The sequence below is a fragment of the Lepisosteus platostomus genome, chromosome 16 (assembly GCF_059453375.1).
Source record: "Lepisosteus platostomus isolate fLepPlt1 chromosome 16, fLepPlt1.hap1, whole genome shotgun sequence".
NCBI classification, from domain to species: Eukaryota; Metazoa; Chordata; class Actinopteri; order Semionotiformes; family Lepisosteidae; genus Lepisosteus; species Lepisosteus platostomus.
The window spans coordinates 2,956,895-2,974,372 of NC_142626.1; the positions used below are offsets into that span (position 1 = coordinate 2,956,895).

Consider the following 17,478-nt stretch of genomic DNA (forward strand, 5'->3'; position numbering starts at 1 on the left):
GTCTGCTCTCGGCTAGGGTGGGTTTGGGGCGGAGGGTGGCAGCGTGCGGCTCTGTCTGTGTGCGACTGGGAAGGGTTCGGAGGGAGAGGAGGAGGAGGAGGAGGAGGGGGGCTGGGCAGCAAGTGGATCTGTGCCATTCCCCCTCCTCCCCGGATAATGCCTGCCTTGCTGGGTGCCCGCTGCCAGTCTCCCCGGCACTGCGTGCCACGCACTCATCCGATCCGCCGTGCAGGAGCTGTGGCGCCCCGGGGCGGACATGATCTGCCCCCGGTGCCGGACCCTGCCTGCTTTACCACGGACACCTCTGTGCAGGCGGACATGACAAGCCCACCCGCTGTCCAGCCGAGAGAGAGACGCAGGGCGTGCTGGCACCCAGCCCCGCCTCTCATCCTCCTCCGGCGGCTCAATCGCTGGGCTGGAGTACGATCCGATATGAGACATCGGGCGGTCCGGGTTCACGTTTTGCTGCTGCCTGGTAGCGACCGTGGGATTGAGAGTGAGGTCAGGGCCCAGTTGCCAGCGCCACGGCTCTTGTCCGGTGTTGTCCTGTCTCCCCCCTCTGAGGGGCTCCCGATCCAGATCTCCTGCAGCAGCCAGGACCCGGGAAGTGAGAAAATCACCCAGGCAGCCGGAAAAGTTTTAATAATAATGTAATGTAATAATATTAGCCCTATACAATTTCTTGCATTAGGAATTTGTCTTTTCGCAGACCCCAGCTTCTCTCCAAGGAGACACAGACAGGGAGAGAAGCTTGGGGTCAGAGCACAGGGTCAGCCATTGTACGGCGCCCCTGGAGCAGTTGGGGTTCAGGGCCTTGCTCAGGGGCCCAACGGAGTAGGATTCCTCTGACGGCCGCGGGATTTGAACCGGCAACCTCCCAGTCACAGATGCAGAGCCACCAATCCGCCCTAAGCAGCGTTCGAGCAGCGATTTCACTGTCGGCTTGTGTTCATGGGCTTTATCTCGGAGCGCCTTTCATCTCCAGGAGCAGCGGGGCTGTTGTGTGCAGAGAGGGCTCCGCGCAGCGCCTCTGAGCCGAGGCGGGGGTGCTGGTTGATCGGCAGGCTGGGCGCGGGGATCTTCTCAGAGCCTGCGAGAGGATGTGACAAGGCACCAGGCCCGCTGAACGTGGCTGCGGAGCATCTGAACTGACTGCAGTCGCATGATCAGATTGTAATATCGAATGAGAACCACATTTACACCAAGCCTAGAGCTGGAGGGTTCTTATCCTGTGGCAGCTCTGTGGGTCCCTGTGAATCATCAATGGCCAAAGACCTCACTGTGAAATAGGTCTGTTCACTCCGATAGCTCAGCTGGAAATCTGGGAGCCTCACCTCATTGCATTAACCGATTACCTGATTGGTTGCATTTGTATACTGCCGATCTCTTCATCACAGAGTATCCCAGTATATTTTCCCATCATCCAGATTGTGCCTCATTGAGGTTTGGGCAAACTGGGCACGCCGGGGCGAGAATTTGTCCCGCAACAGCGCTCCATCCCGCAGCAGAGCTGACGTGACTGCCAGACCCCAGCTGGGTGGGAGCGAGAAGGAAAGATTCTGAGAGATCAGAAGAGTCAGCTTCTGGTTTGTGATTTCTTGGAGCCAAACTGTGGATTGTTCCCCACGGATGCATGTGGGGTTTCTCCTTAATTCAACTGTTGAAGCAGTTTCTTGCTCCCTGCCCATCCTTTCCGGTCTGGGGGGTGCAGTGGGGGCTGCTGGTGCAGAATGATCACTGTGTGCGTCTCCCAGGTGGGGGCTGCTGGTGCAGAATGATCACTGTGTGCGTCTCCCAGGTGGGGGCTGCTGGTGCAGAATGATCACTGTGTGCGTCTCCCAGGTGGGGCTGCTGGTACAGAATGACCGCTGTGCGTCTCCCAGGTGGGGGCTGCTGGTGCAGAATGGTCACTGTGCGTCTCCCAGGTGGGGGCTGCTGGTGCAGAATGATCACTGTGCATCTCCCAGGTGGGGGCTGCTGGTGCAGATTGACCACTGTGCGTCTCCCAGGTGGGGGCTGCTGGTACAGAATGACCACTGTGCGTCTCCCAGGTGGGGGCTGCTGGTGCAGAATGATCACTGTGCGTCTCCCAGGTGGGGGCTGCTGGTGCAGATTGACCACTGTGCGTCTCCCAGGTGGGGGCTGCTGGTGCAGAATGACCACTGTGCGTCTCCCAGGTGGGAGACGTGCCACAGAAATAACCGCAACTGGCCGGTCTCTGTGTACTGCCTCCGTCTTGTCCAACAATCAAGAGCTTTCTGAAAGCGCAGCTGGCTAGCTGGAGGGAGATGAAAGAGCCTGTGCTCTATCGCAAAGCACTGCATCCCATTTAGTGTGATCTTCCATTCGCCAGCTCCCACTCGCACACACACACACGCGCACACAGATGCACTCACACATGTACCCTCTCCTGTCAGAGATTTATCTATCAATCTCTTCAGATAGATAGGTAGGTAGATGGAAGAAATGACTCCTGGAGAGAGCCCCTGTTTTATTCAGGGCACATCCTTCTCAGTCACTATGGATGAGGTGCATTCTCCTTTACCGGCTCGCTGGCCCAGAACAAGCCAAGGCTCTGCTTGTCAGGCTCAATGCGCACTCATCTGTCAGCCACCTTTTTTTGGGGGGGGGGGGGTATCTCCTCTCATTTGCAATTGGAGATCCCTCTCCTGGAAGCAGGGATCCTGGTCACGAGCCAGGGCAATGAGCTGGGGGGCCGGGGTGGGGGGGGCGCTCTTTAAGGAATCATGCAGGGAGGGCCGTCCAGGAAGTGACGGCAGGAGAGGGGGGGAGTGGCACACAGCATGTTTACAAGGACCATTCGCCTGGTCCTGCTCATCTGGTGGCTTGTAGATGGCTGACCCAGGGATCTCAACCGTCCTTATTGCTTGAATACATCAAAGGGTTTCAGCATTGGCAACATGGCAGCTTATCCTGTTCCAGACTCCCGCAACCCTTTGCGTACAGCAGCAAGGGAAAGGACGGGGTGTCGCTACGCCAGACGGCGGCCTCGATCGGATCAGGGCGGGATTCTCCAGGCGTGGCAGGAGACCCCACCTGCAGCGTCCTGTAGCTTTGCTTGTTTTGTGAGCGTGTCGCCGGTTTGGCCCCCCGCGCGCACAGGCGACAGAAAAACAAAAGCCCAACCTTGGAGAAGGCCGGTGCATTGGACCTGCCTATCCCTCATTTGCAAAGGTCTCTCCCTCGAGGGTCGGCCTTTACCCATCATGGCCTCCTAATAACCCCCCCTCTCTGAACTGGCTCCATCACTCTGCTCTCCTCCCCACTGAGAGCTGGGGTGTGGGGAGCGGACTGGCGCCTCACCCAGGTGGGGGTACACACTGGTGAGGGCGGAGGGGGATCCCCATGACCCGGACAGAGCTCTGAGTGGAGGCTCCAGAAAGGCGCTATATAAGTATAATGAGTGTTATTATAATAGACGTGGGCAAGCCAACACTGCTCCGTCAGTTGGAAACTGTATTATGAGCCCCCGTGTGAGCACGAACACACACAGGACTCTGCTGGACTCCCCCTCTGCTTGACAAACAAGCACCGGCTAACACCCCCCAGCACTGCGACGCAACCAGAAGGGAGCTCCGCTCCGAATTCTCGCAGCTCCCCGGCCCCCCTGCTTTCAACAAGGTTGCGTTGTCGTCGGGCCCGCCTGCCCCCGCGATCACTATCACATCTCTCAGCAGCTTCGGGCCAAACCTTTCATCTACAGTAGGGCTTCTATCGGCAGGGAGGCTGGCTGGCAGACAGCAGGCTGTAATTCTGATACACGCTAATAATAGACAGCGAGGGAGCTCCAGTTCCTTGGAAAGCTGGTGCGGCTGTGCACTCCTGCTTCTCCTGCCTTTTAAGAAGGGAGTTTTCAGAGGCCTCCGCGGTCGCTGACAAGGTCAGCCTACCGGATGCCTTCGGAGCCGGCAGGGAAGCACGGACCGGAGGACAGGGCGGCGCCCCTTTACACCAAGGGTCGTGGGAGACTGGAACAGGCTCCCCACACTGGGGTAAATCAAGGGAAGTGCATTTAGGAAATGTGCTCGGGCGGGGGGGGGGGGGGGCCCTTCTGTACACAAAGGGTGGCAGGAGTGTGCAGCCATTGAAACCCTGGCTTCTTTCAAGAAATGGCGGGGGTCGGGGCAATTATCTCCTAAATAATTATTGACCTAATTCAATTAGCTACTAATTATCAAGTGAGCTAGACGGGTTGAATGGCGCCCTCCCCTTTGTGATTGTTTTTATGTTCTGAAGGGTAGTCCATTGTCTTGTAGTTCAGCTTCTTAGGGCTGTGTGGGCCTTCACTGTATTTGCAATCCGATTTCTATTGACAGCCTTAAGAAAGACATGAGGCCTTCTTGTGTTTGCACCGTTATGTGCACCAAACCACACATCGAGTGGGCCTGCCTAAATACCCAGTGATTTGTGTTCAGCCATCTTGGGGACCAGAGGGCAGATGAGCTGGAGACAAAAGTCGATGAGCTGGAGGCAAAAGTTCTGAAACATCAGCCCGACCAATCAGCTGTTCAGAACGGATCACATGACCCAGGGCGGCCAGTTCTGCCGCACGGCATTATGGGTAATGTAGTTCACCCACGGGTCTCCACGGTCTGAACTCTACTCCCCTCTTCCACATGGTCCACACGCTGGCGTTTTTGTTTTTTTTTCCCGCTTCCAAAAAAGTGCTGCTGATCCAAGAATACATTCAGTTCTAATTCAGAATATAGCTCCAAGTACTATAATGTACTGCTTTCACAGTTTTATTACTATATGGTTATAAACTGTATAGTCATGTTACTACTATAATAGCTTTTGTCTGATTTATAGTGCGGTGCCCTCTTTGTTTTTGCACCTCCAAGTAATGAGAAGCACAGGCAAACTGCTGATTATGTCATTTTATGAAATGGCCAATATATTTTTGTAATTAACTGAACCCCGTGCGCAAGCCCATCTGTCACCACTCCCACAATACAACGCGGTCGATGTGGCTTTTTCGTCCCAAACTGACTTGCAGTCGTTCCACACTGACGCGGTGCCGTGGTTGTGTGTTTTTTATTTTGCATTTCAGATTAAAAATAAAAATCGTTAAGGGGTCCTGGCCTTGCCTTTGAAAACGCCGGCGTCTGCGGCTTTTCCTCTCTCGTTCTGAAACGGGACCCCCCCCCCCCCGCCGCCCCCAGACACACGTCCCGTTTCTTTCTCGTTCTGCTGAGGTTTTATCCACGCCGAGCTCACTTAGCCTGCCTGCACACCCTGGGGGTGTCGCTTCCTGCTGGATTTGTGCCGGCGGGGAGCACTGTTGTAATAATAATAATAATTGCTTACACTTATATAGCGCTTTTCTGGACACTCCACTCAAAACGCTTTACAGGTAATGGGGACTCCCCTCCACCCCCAGCAGTGTGTACCCCCACCTGGATCCACCTTGTACTCATCAGTATCCAGTCACACATATTGAGCAGTGAGTTTTGCTGCCAGCTAACGTCGGGCTCAATTCTGGACCTGGGGTGCTGTCTGTGTGGAGTCTGCATGTTCTCCGCGGGTTTCTGGCTCCCTCCCCGCCCCCCCCAGTCCAGATACTCAAACACGTCGTTCTTAAGGGGGCTGAGGGGAGCCCGGCGGTAGTTCTCCCGCCGGAGGAGGCTCCGGGGAAGGACGGGCCGGGCCGGGCCGGGCCGGGCCGGGCCGGAGTCGTCGGGGAGGCCTGCAAAACGAACGTGACGCGGTTTTAAAGAGGGTTCGTTTCGAGTCCGTCCGGACGGGTCGAGACACCGTAACATTTCGGGGCTTAAGTCGGGTTTGAACGCCGCTAGACTTTGAGAGTGGGGGGGGGGGTATGATTAAGTGACACGTTTCGTAAGTAAATATGTTACAGTGTCACGACGTTGTGTAAGATATATCTCTATAAAAAGCGACTCTTTAGATCACTCTCGGTTTCGGGAACGCACACCTGTTTGCTGATGGGAGGCCCGCGCACTGATTTGCGGGATAGAGGTGTCGGCGCGTCGAGCCGAGCGGCTTGGGCGACGGTGGAGGTGGGTAAAACAAACGTTTTATCTCGTCCCCTAACTTTCGGCTACGGCTTCAGCACGGCAGAAACGCGGTTCCGCTTCAAGAGGTTCGAACTTTTCCGTTTTGTGGTTGTTTTTTTTTTTTTTGGGGGTGGATATGTGCGTGTGGGCGGAAGTTCAAGGTCCGGGCGTCGTTGGTCGCGTAGCCGGAGAAATGAGAAGGCCCTTTTCGAAATGTCGGGGTGCTCTCGGAGGGGGAGGACAGGAGGTGAGGGTGATGCATTTTTTTAAAAAGCCCGTTGATATTTTTAAAAAAAATGAACAAACGGCACCACCCTCTCTCTTTCCTGTGAGGTTTTAGAGAGCTGTCGCGCTGAAGCCACCCGTCCAAATTTGACCTTCACCTCGTCCTCCGCGAATCCCAGCAGTAGATAAAACGACCCTCGTTTGACACATGAGGCACACAGGCCCTACTTTGTAGTTATTTTTTAAAAAAAAACGAACCCATAAAATCCTAAGGGGGATGTAGTAAGTTTTTTCACCACTGTGTAGGGGATAACCCACGCGCGTTTGTTGACCCGTGCGTGTAAATCCGTCCAGGGTGTATCCCGCCCGGAGCCCTGTGCTTCTGGCGTGGATCTCCCGCATGACCGCGAAGAAAACGGGTTTTCTGGACATGGGTGAATGGTGAGTCTGAAGATAAGATAAAGAGATCGGATCATTTTATCGACCATATCCAATTTCTTGCATTAGGGATGTGTCTTTTCGCAGACCCCAGCTTGCTCTCCAGGAGGCACACAGACAGGGAGAGAGAAGCTGGGTTTCTGCGGCTGCAGGATTTGAACCGGCAACCTCCCAGCCACAGGCGCAGATCCTCAGCTGCTTGAACGCTGATGTGAACGAGTCCAGAGTCTTGATCGTGGCTTCAGCAGTCAGTCAGAAGTGCTCAGAGAAAGTGGAAGTTATGTCGTGCGTGTATGATCGGGGACAGTCCTGCAAGTTCGACACAGCCGCCCTTTGTATGGTGGCCTGGGGGGGGGGGGAACTTACGGGAGCCTTTAGGGTTCTTATTTTTGCTTCTGTTTCCCCCCCCCCGCCCCCCCCCTTTCCATCCGGGCGAATCGGTCCTCGCAGCGCCCAGGTGATCGCGGATCTGCAGCGGCTCTCGGCTTCCGAGCGAAGCGCCGGGCAGATGCAGTGTGTGTGTGTGTGTCTGTTGGCATCACCTATCGATAACGCGCAGAGAAAGGGAGGAGGGGGCGGGTTGATGGAGAAGGAACGCAGGAGGAAACATGCAGGTGACACATCTGTGTGGGTGTGTCTGCGTGTGTGTGTGCGTGGGTGGGTGTGTCTGAGTGTGTGTTTGTGTGGGGGAGGAGAAGACGCCAAGGCGTTGCTTCTCTGCCTTGGCTTCTCCTGGGTAGTGATGGGGGGGGGGCTCGGTCTGGTCTGCGCCCTTGCCTCCCGGTGAGAAGACGCCCCTGTGGCCCCCCCTCCCTGGCGTGACTGGCGCCCTCTCTCCCCGCAGGCAAGGGACCGGAGACGCTGTTCGCGGGGCAGAAGCTGAACGATAACGAGTGGCACGGGGTGAAGGTGGTGCGCAGAGGGAAGAGCCTGCAGCTCTCTGTGGACAACGTCACTGTGGAAGGTAAGCGTCTGACCACAGCCCCCCCCCCCAGTGTGGGAGCCTGGCCAGTACCTGGAGGGGGAGACTCCTGGGAAAGCTGAGGCCGCTGCTGGAAGAGGTGTTAGTGGGGCCAGCAGGGGGCGCTCACTGTGTGGGTCCTCATGCCCCAGTATAGTGACGGGTACACTGACCCCAACACCCCCCTCTGCCTCCGCCTTCACTACATACTGGAGACTCAGCAGGGGTGAGCCTGGGCAGTACCTGGAGGGGCACAATGAAATGAGCTTTCTTCCTCTCTCCGGGATGGAACTGGATCAGGGTACCGGCCCGATGAGACGCAGTAAGACACAGCGCAGGTATGACTGTAGCCAGTGCATATTCGTGTGCTAGTGTATAGGCCAGCAGCTGTATCACCCTGCAGCTCCCCCACTGGAGCTCCGCAGGTGGGAGCCTGGCCAGTACCTGGAGGGGAGACCTCCTGGGAAAGCTGAGGCCGCTGCTGGAAGAGGTGTTAGTGGGGCCAGCAGGGGGCGCTCACTGTGTGGGTCCTCATGCCCCAGTATAGTGACGGGTACACTGACCCCAACACCCCCCTCTGCCTCCGCCTTCACTACGTACTGGAGACTCAGCAGGGGTGAGCCTGGGCAGTACCTGGAGGGGCACAATGAAATGAGCTTTCTTCCTCTCTCCGGGATGGAACTGGATCAGGGTACCGGCCCGATGAGACGCAGTAAGACACAGCGCAGGTATGACTGTAGCCAGTGCATATTCGTGTGCTAGTGTATAGGCCAGCAGTTGTATCACCCTGCAGCTCCCCCACTGGAGCTCCGCAGTGTGAGCCTGGCCAGTACCTGGAGGGGAGACTCCTGGGAAAGCTGAGGCTGCTGCTGGGAGAGGTGTTAGTGGGGCCAGCAGGGGGCGCTCACCCTGCGGTCTGTGTGGGTCCTGATGCCCCAGTATAGTGACGGGGACACTGCACTGTAAAAAGGCGCCGTCCTTCGGATGAGACGTGAAATAACCACGGCCAAGGATGCCGTTTTGCGTGACTCCTCGACTGTTGCCCTGTGCGCTCTGGTGAGGAGGGAGAATGCGGTTTCTGAATGCAGCGGGTGTCTTGTCTTTTTTAAGAGCACTTTATTAGCCATATACAATTTCTTGCATTAGGGATGTGTCTTTTTGCACACCCCCACTCGCTCTCCAGGAGACGCACAGACAGGGAGAGAGAAGCTGGGGGTCAGAGCGCAGGGTCGGCCACTTATACGGCGCCCCGGGAGCAGCTGGGGCGAAGGGCCTCGCTCAGGGGCCCAACGGAGCAGGATTCCTCTGCAAGCCCTGTGTGTGCTCACACTCCTTCCACGCCTCCCCCCCCCAGGCACGATGACCGGCGCCCACACGCGCCTGGAGTTCCACAACATCGAGACGGGCATCATGACCGAGCGGCGCTTCATCTCGGTGGTGCCGTCCAACTTCATCGGGCACCTGCAGGGCCTGTCGTTCAACGGCGTGCCCTACCTGGACCAGTGCAAGAACGGGGACATCAGCTACTGCGAGCTGAACGCGCGCTTCGGCATGCGCCACATCATCGCCGACCCCGTGACCTTCCGCTCCAAGGGCAGCTACCTGGCGCTGGCCACCCTGCAAGCCTACGCCTCCATGCACCTCTTCTTCCAGTTCAAGACCACCGCCTCCGACGGCCTGCTGCTCTTCAACAGCGGCGACGGCAGCGACTTCATCGTGGTGGAGCTGGTCAAGGGGTGAGCTTTCCGGGGGGGGGGGGGGGGGCAGGATCTCGTGCATCTGGGGGGCTAGGGTTTGCCCTGCTTTTGGCTGGCGCGCAGTCGTGGCAGAAGTCCCTGTTTGTTTGTTTTTTGTGGGTTGTGGGGCGTGGGGTGGTGGATCCATCCCACGAGCTGGACAGTTGCTCAGTCAGCGCGTGGGGGGGGTTCCTTTTTCAATTCAATTCAACTTTATTGTCATTATACTGACACAGGTGCATAGTAGAGTGAAAGGTGTTTCTCATTAGACACTCAGGTGCAGTATACAAATAGGACAGAAGATGAGACCATAGACAGTAACACAATAGCAATAACAGTAACGTGTAATAACATAAATAAGACGTAATCAAAACTGTGCAAAATTCCGCAAACAGAGAAAATATAGCAGGACAAAAACAGTGCAAGGTAATTCTTGGAACAGTGCAAAATTAGTATGGTTAATTAATAAATATTACAACCGGTACAGTTTTCCTGGAAAGATGTTCCTCGAACCCGTCCCACCCCCAGTATAAACCTCCCTCCTGACGGAATCTCACCTGCAGCTGCTTTGTGGGGTACCAGGTCAATTCTGACTCGCCCACCCGTTTTCTCACCACTCCTTCCAGTTCAGGGCTGTGGGGGAGCCAGAGCCTATCCCAGCTGGGGACACAAGGCGGGCGGTACACCCTGGGGAGGATCCCAGTCCATCACAGGGTGCGCACACCCCCACCACGGCCAGTATTCCCAGGAGCCAGTGAGCCCGCCAGCTTGTCTTTGGACTGTGGGAGGAAACCCACGCACGCAGGGCCACAAATCGAACCATTGCGCCGCCTTGTAGGTTTGACAGAGACCAGAGACGGTTATAGCGTTTAAAGAAAGTTATGAAACGCTGAACAGACTGCATATTAGGACGACATGCACTCCTCCAACAATTCTTTCTAACCCGTATGTATGTATCTGTCTGCGTGCTCAGGATGTAAAGAGCTGGTCAAAATATGGTGGCTCATAAAGTTCAAACATTATCAAGTGCTCTGAACGCCGTGATGGCTGTTTGGGATTGCACGCTGTGATCAGGTCCCCTGCGAGGCGTTTGAGAGCCTGCGCCAGAATTTCTGCAGGTTCTCGTGAGCAGGCATGCCTCATCCGGGAGGGGAAGCCGTTTTCTCGGTTTTGTTTTTATAGGCAGCACTAAAATCTCAATTATCAAGAGATCTGGAACATTTTAACGTCTTCTAATTAAGCAACCGATTGTTCCAATTAAGCTGTTCAGAGCTCAGCTGGGATGAAATCCCAAAGACATACAGGTAGTTCTGTAGGCACAGGGTTGGGCACCCCTGCTGTAGAGCATTTTTCCATTAATGGTGTCATTAGTTTTGGGGTCACAAATGACATTTATAAGCTTGACAAATGAAATAAGTTAAAGGCATATACTACTAGAGTGACACATGGTAAGTGAGATAAATAAAAACCTGCACAGCAGATTGTATGTTAGTAACAAGACCCCTTATCCTGACCATAGCCTAAGTGTCACTCTTATCCCTCATGTCATGATTTTTTCTAACATGATTAATAACAAAATCAAACGGAAAATAAAGCTGGCGTGTTCTAGTTTTTTCTTTCTGGAACTTTTCAAGATCGGGTGAATTGTGGTTCACAGCTCTAGGTAATGATCTTGTTTTTACGGTACGGGACTGTAGCTTGTGTTTATTGTCATGTTCTTTTGGAAGCGATAATGCTTTAGAATTGCCACTGATGTGTTTGATGATATGATCGCATAATGCAAAATACCCCTCCTCCCCCACCTCTGCACTCAAAGTGGCATTAAGCCCTGGTATGAGGTCATAGCTGCCGTTAAAATTGATCTTAGCTCTGAGATTGCAGTAAGTGGTGTATTTCAGGGTACCCAGGAGGATTAGGAGGCTACATTGCTCCTGTATTTCCCTGCATTGTCTTTGCACTATTTATGTAAAACTAATCCGCCAGTCCTTACATAGAACAAGAAACAAAAGCTGGAGAAGAGATTAGAGAGGTTCCCCCGTGTGGCATCTGAGATACATAAATTCACAATTTATTTTTTTTTAGAAGAAAAAAAGATTTAGTATTTTCAATATTTCATTACAGATATGACCCAGGAAAATGTAGATTTATAAAATCCGTGCTTTTCAATGTTTTAATGTCTTTTCCAGCCTCGGACATTAATTCAGTAGCGCGCTAGATGCAGTTTTCACTTTGAATTGTTTTGCAAAAGCTGTTAGTTTGGCTGTCCGCGTCTCCTGGATGCCCCTCCGATTGCCTGAATAAATGAAAAAAGAAAGAGGATATAAAAGAGGTCTTGGCCCGAGTTAGGGGCTATAAATCACATCCCATAATGAGGAACAATAAAGCATCGCCGGCTTCAGGCAGAGGGACTGGAAATGTACAATTTCATTCAAGTGATATTGTTTTTATTCAGCGCGGGGGGAAAAAAATGTGCATGGAAAAAACCCTTTTCATTTCAGAAGAGAGAGAGAGAGAAATAACTTTAATGTTCTTCTCCCTCCACCTAGAAATGCAGTCGTCTGGCAAACGGTTAAACAGCAGGAGGCATCTCGCAATCTTAAATACCAGGCGCACAGCCGTATGGGGGGTTTTTGTCTTCGGTTATTTCGCTGGTAAAAACATTCAGCGTTTGAACATGAAGGTGGATGCCACTGAATGGAGCTGAAGAGCTGTGGCTGCAAACCCCGCTCGTGATCTCGCCCTGTAGCCCGGATTCTCTTCCCAGGTGGCTCTGGGCCCGGAGCCACGTGACGTTCACCGTGGGTGGCTTCGATCCGCTTTAAATGCGGAACCCCTGCACTTTGCCCTCGTCGGTGGCGGTCCCCTGTTCGAACGCGTCTCCAACCCTGCATCCCAGGAGCTCGGTTTGAGGAAGGGAGAGAAACAAAAGTGTGAAGGGCGAGGACAGACTCGAGACTTTACAGCTGGGAATCCTAAACACTGAGGTGGGGGGGTTTGTTAAACGCTGGCCGGCACAGTGGCGCATTGGTGAGCGTTGCTGCCTCACGGCGCTGGGGTCCCGGGCTCAGTTTATTCCGTTGTGATCTGCGTGGAGTTTGCGTGTTCACCCCGTAATGGCGTGGGTTTCCACTGGGTGCTCTGGCGTCCCACCCAGGGCGTACCCCGCCTTGTGCCCTTTGCTTGCTGGGATAGGCTCTGGCTCTGGCCCCCCACGCCCCTCTACTGGGTAACAAGGGTAGAAAATGGGTGGTTGGTCGTCTAAAGCCATTTTCTTTGTTGCTGCGGATGTATTGGGATATCTGTGGGGCCCCCAATAAGTTTTTTTTTTAAATGAGCAAATAATGCGAAATGGGGTAGAATCGGTTCCAGGCCGGGGGGGGACCCCTTTGTTTTCTGTCTTTTTTTTAAAGGGTCAGACCTGGTTTCATTCCAACCAGGTATTGAGTGACTGAGCCTCATGGATGCCCTTAAGCGAACTCTTGATGGGTGGTGACGCTCTTGAAGTTTCCTGCCTCCGACGTGGGCTCGGATCCCTTTGCAAACGGCGTTCGGATCGTTTTGAACTTGCACTGACCCCCCCCAACCCCCCTCCCCCCAACACCTTTCGTCATGGTACACTCTGTAAATCACACCTCTACCAGTAGCCTTCCGCTCAAATCAATGAAACTCACCTCCGGCGCCTTCTCACCTCCGTCATCTTCGAAGCGTGAGACAGGTGAGCGTGACGGGCTGGAGCTGAGCGGTGTTTCAGGGACGCGTGATTCGCAGTTTCCGTCTCGGTGAAGAGCTGGGGCGAAAATACCTTCTCCAAAAGCTCTTGAGCCCAGCCTAGTTAAATGCACGCGGCCCTTTGGTCTCAAGAACACCCTGCCGTGGGTGTATTGCTCTCGAGATGCTCGTGCTAATATAGATCTCTTCAGACGGTTCTCACTTTGCTTATGACATTGGTGATCCTCTATGGGGGTCTAAACAATTCTGACTAGCCTGTCAGTTGAAAATGTGCAGATATTGCCGGCGATGAGGCCGCCTTCCATAGACTCGCGTTGTCCTTCCATTTGATTAAATTCCGGACACCTAAAAGAGGAGAGGTCTGAAACCCGGAAATTGCTACAGCGTTTGTGCCCATCTCCCCCCACCCCACACCCCAACATTTCCGGCTTAAGTCAGTTCAGAAGGAAGAAAAAATTCTGAACATGTAGACTGAAAAAATGGGTTTTAATTAGTTGAAGAACGAGCTCGTTTTAAACAGATAATTGGAACAGACAGACCTGCTTCTCTACGAGATGGGGAACCTCTGATCTATACGAACTACTTAATAGATAATAGCCGTTTGCTTTTTTTTCAAGCTTTGTCTGTTGTCTTTGTGTTGGGCGTTTGCATTGAAGGGCATTGTAAAGCTCTTCTTAATGACAGAAAAACGTCTTGTGTACAATAAAAGAGTCCAAACATACCACCTATTATTAGATAACTTGTCAGGACGCCCAAATGATTTAATATGATTTGGGTCGTTTTCTGAAAAAAAAGTCCTGTTCAGCCGGCAACTATAAACGACTTGTGAATGTGAACGTACCCCCTGCTCGTCTTCAGAGCACCGAACTGCATCATAAAATGTGACCTTGACATTCAGCGGTCGGACAAACAAGAAAGGAAGCAGAAAAACAGCACTGTATTGCAGCCTGTCTGGTTATCCATACTGATGGCCATGGAGTTGTTGTCACCTGTTTTCTCCTCTGAGAATCTGTGTGCTTTTTCCGCAGGGTGACATTGGTGCTCCAGGTCAATAGGCCTAATATGTGTGTAGGAACACCAATAGGTGTGCTGTGTATGTGTGTATTGGTGTTCACATCACAGCACACACACCTGTGACGCTCATGTGCACCTGTAGGTGTAGAGGTGTATGTGAACGTTCACAGAGTTTGAAAAGTAATTATCATAATAGTAATTGCTTATTCTTATAGAGCGCTTTTCCGGACACTCCACTCAAAGCGCTTTACAGGTAATGGGGACTCCTCTCCACCACCACCACCAATGTGCAGCATCCATCTGGCTGATGCGATGGCGCCAGAACGCTCCCCACACCTCGGCTGAAAAGTGTAGCCAGTGAGGACGCGTTCCCCCAGGGGTGCAGCAGGTACCCCAGAGAGAAGTGTTAAGGGGCCGTTTCTGCCAGCGGGAGCTCTGTGCGTTCCTGTGGGTCACCAGCTCAGTATTGGGGGGGTGGGAGGACTGGCGCAGTCCGGGTGGTGGTGACGGAGTGCGGCTCTCCGGTTCTGACGCCCGCTCTGCGGCCTGTCGCCTGCGCAGGTACATCCACTACGTCTTCGACCTGGGCAACGGGCCGTCGCTGATGAAGGGCAACTCGGACAAGCAGCTCAACGACAACCAGTGGCACAACGTGGTGGTGTCCCGGGACGCGAACAACGTGCACACCCTGAAGATCGACTCGCGCACGGTCACGCAGCACTCCAACGGCGCGCGCAACCTGGACCTCAAAGGTAGGAGGGGGGGGGGCGGTGGTGATGGTGGGGGGGGGATAGAGGCTGCGGAAAACCAGAGCTCTTTTTTTATCGCCTGGCAGTGGGAGCCGGTTGGGGTTTTCCGGACTGCCTTCCCGAAGAAGCAGGGAAGTGAAAAGTTTGGAATGTGGCTGAATTCTGAACTTAGGCGAATGGTATCCAGGAGTTGCTGTGGCTGTGCGTTTAGGACGCCGCGGCTGTGAAAACCTGAAATGGACTTCGGCGGGACTCCGCGGGTTTCTCTGTCTAGTGCGGTTCTGTTGTGGGAGCCCCAGTTGGGTGGTGGAGGTATTTGCGTTTTTGCTGCCTGCACCGTGCAAAAGCAAACGCCTGACGTGGGTGCACCTGCAGGGGAATTAAAATCCATCCTGGTAATATTTCTGGTGTATTTAACGTGTGTTGTGGTTCGTTTGCATCTGCGTTTCTTCGTTTTTGCTCAGATAGCTACAGTAGATGACGTAGCATTTCTGGCGAAAGGGTGCTTTACAGCATTCAGAGAAGAGATAAGGAATTGCTTGAAAAACCGGCGAGAGAAAGTTCATAAGTATTAACCTGTGAAAAATGGAATCCACTATTTCAAACGCGTGTGAATGCTTGACTGCTCTGACTTCCAGGGATCCTCATTTTGCTGCGAGTCATTCATTGAGAGAGGAACGTCCTTTCTGAAATTATATTATGGCATCTCTCCCTGTCTTAACGATGCTAGCAGTCCCGTCCACAGGCAGATGGAGTTTTTCCCCTGTTGAGATAAAATATCAACCAATCTCGAGATATTTGTTAACCATGGGTGTTGCTCTGTGATTTACTATTTTTCCCCTGCCGTGCTAAGCAGATCTATTCTTTTTTTTTTAATAGGCATCTCGTCCCAGAATACTAAGAATGTTCGATATAAAAAATAATTTTAAATGGGGGGGGGAGCTCTTTGATATTCTTCAGCACATACGATAACCACAATGGATTCAGGGACTTTGCGCTCGTAAATGCCGAAATGATACCAGTGATTGGTTGATGAAAGCGTTCTCTCCTGCTTCTTTAAAAAAGCGCCTGAGCCTCACAAAATAATAGCTGTAGTTAAGAAGCACTTAGGTACTTCAGTGCATCCTTCCCTATTGTTCTATGCAAACCTCTTTTTAATGCAGTCTCTGAGCCTAAACTCCTCAGGCACAATTATCTCACAGGTACGTCTCGCTTCTCAGCCCAGGACTGGGAAGCCTGGGAGACAGTTTGTTTTGCTGCAGCGGGAGCAGGTTCTTGTGCATGATTAGGAGGGAAGGTCAAGGGAGCCCCCTTGTTTACAGACGTCATGTTTACAGCATTGATATCACATGGGGGGGGACACAGAGTAGTGTGGAAACACTGCTGCGCAGGGAAACCGTTTGAGTGCACTTCGGAGGCAGCGGTTTCTTTTTTTCACTGAATTAACACCCGGATCCCCGTGTTTAGAATAGTATCGGAGTGCAGGGATGCCTGGATGTGAAGTCGTTTCTCTGTTAATATGACGTGAGCCGAATTCGCAGGAGGGAAGTACCTCGAGCTCAGGTGAAGGGGATTAAGTGGGGTCCTTTGCTTAACTTGAAGGTCGATCCCAGTAGTGATGGTGGTGGACCAGAAGGTGGCGCTTTTCTCACTTCTCCCTATGATTTGGTGTGCAGTGGGGGGTCTGCTGGTGCAGATTGGCCTCTGCGTGTCTCCCAGGTGGGGGCTGCTGGTGCAGAATGACCACTGTGCGTCTCCCTGGTGGGGGCTGCTGGTGCAGAATGACCACTGTGCGTCTCCCAGGTGGGGGCTGCTGGTGCAGAATGAACACTGTACGTCTCCCAGGTGGGGGCTGCTGGTGCAGAATGAACACTGTGCGTCTCCCAGGTGGGGGCTGCTGGTGCAGAATGATCACTGTGCGTCTCCCAGGTGGGGGCTGCTGGTGCAGAATGAACACTGTGCGTCTCCCAGGTGGGGGCTGCTGGTACAGAATGACCACTGTGCGTCTCCCAGGTGGGGGCTGCTGGTGCAGAATGATCACTGTGCGTCTCCCAGGTGGGGGCTGCTGGTGCAGAATGAACACTGTGCGTCTCCCAGGTGGGGGCTGCTGGTACAGAATGACCACTGTGCGTCTCCCAGGTGGGGGCTGCTGGTGCAGAATGATCACTGTGCGTCTCCCAGGTGGGGGCTGCTGGTGCAGAATGAACACTGTGCGTCTCCCAGGTGGGGGCTGCTGGTGCAGAATGAACACTGTGCGTCTCCCAGGTGGGGGCTGCTGGTGCAGAATGAACACTGTGCGTCTCCCAGGTGGGGGCTGCTGGTGCAGAATGAACACTGTGCGTCTCCCAGGTGGGGGCTGCTGGTGCAGAATGAACACTGTGCGTCTCCCAGGTGGGGGCTGCACTTCTGTGAGCGATGAAGTAGGTCCCCCTCCTTAATGTAAAGTGCTTTGGAATTCTTCAGGATGCTAAATATATGAAATGATTAAAAAATAACGGGTAAATAAAGCATGTTGATCTAAAATGAAACGTCATTTGGAGACATGGGGCTTGTATTCGAGTTGTTGTTGAGTTCTTATGTCTGAGCTTTTT

General features: G+C 53.3%; 1 protein-coding gene across 11 annotated transcripts in view; it reads left to right on the forward strand.

Annotated features, from left to right (window-relative positions):
• The window catches only part of nrxn2b (neurexin 2b), a 626,275-nt gene that overhangs the window by 314,960 nt on the left and 293,837 nt on the right, over positions 1–17,478 (forward strand). For all 11 annotated transcript variants that reach the window (XM_088608835.1, XM_088608836.1, XM_088608828.1 and 8 more), the window contains 3 exons: positions 7,543–7,662; positions 9,014–9,395; positions 14,700–14,890. In XM_088608835.1, the coding sequence (XP_088464961.1) occupies positions 7,543–7,662; positions 9,014–9,395; positions 14,700–14,890 (693 nt within the window). The remainder of the gene's footprint in view (positions 1–7,542; positions 7,663–9,013; positions 9,396–14,699; positions 14,891–17,478) is intronic.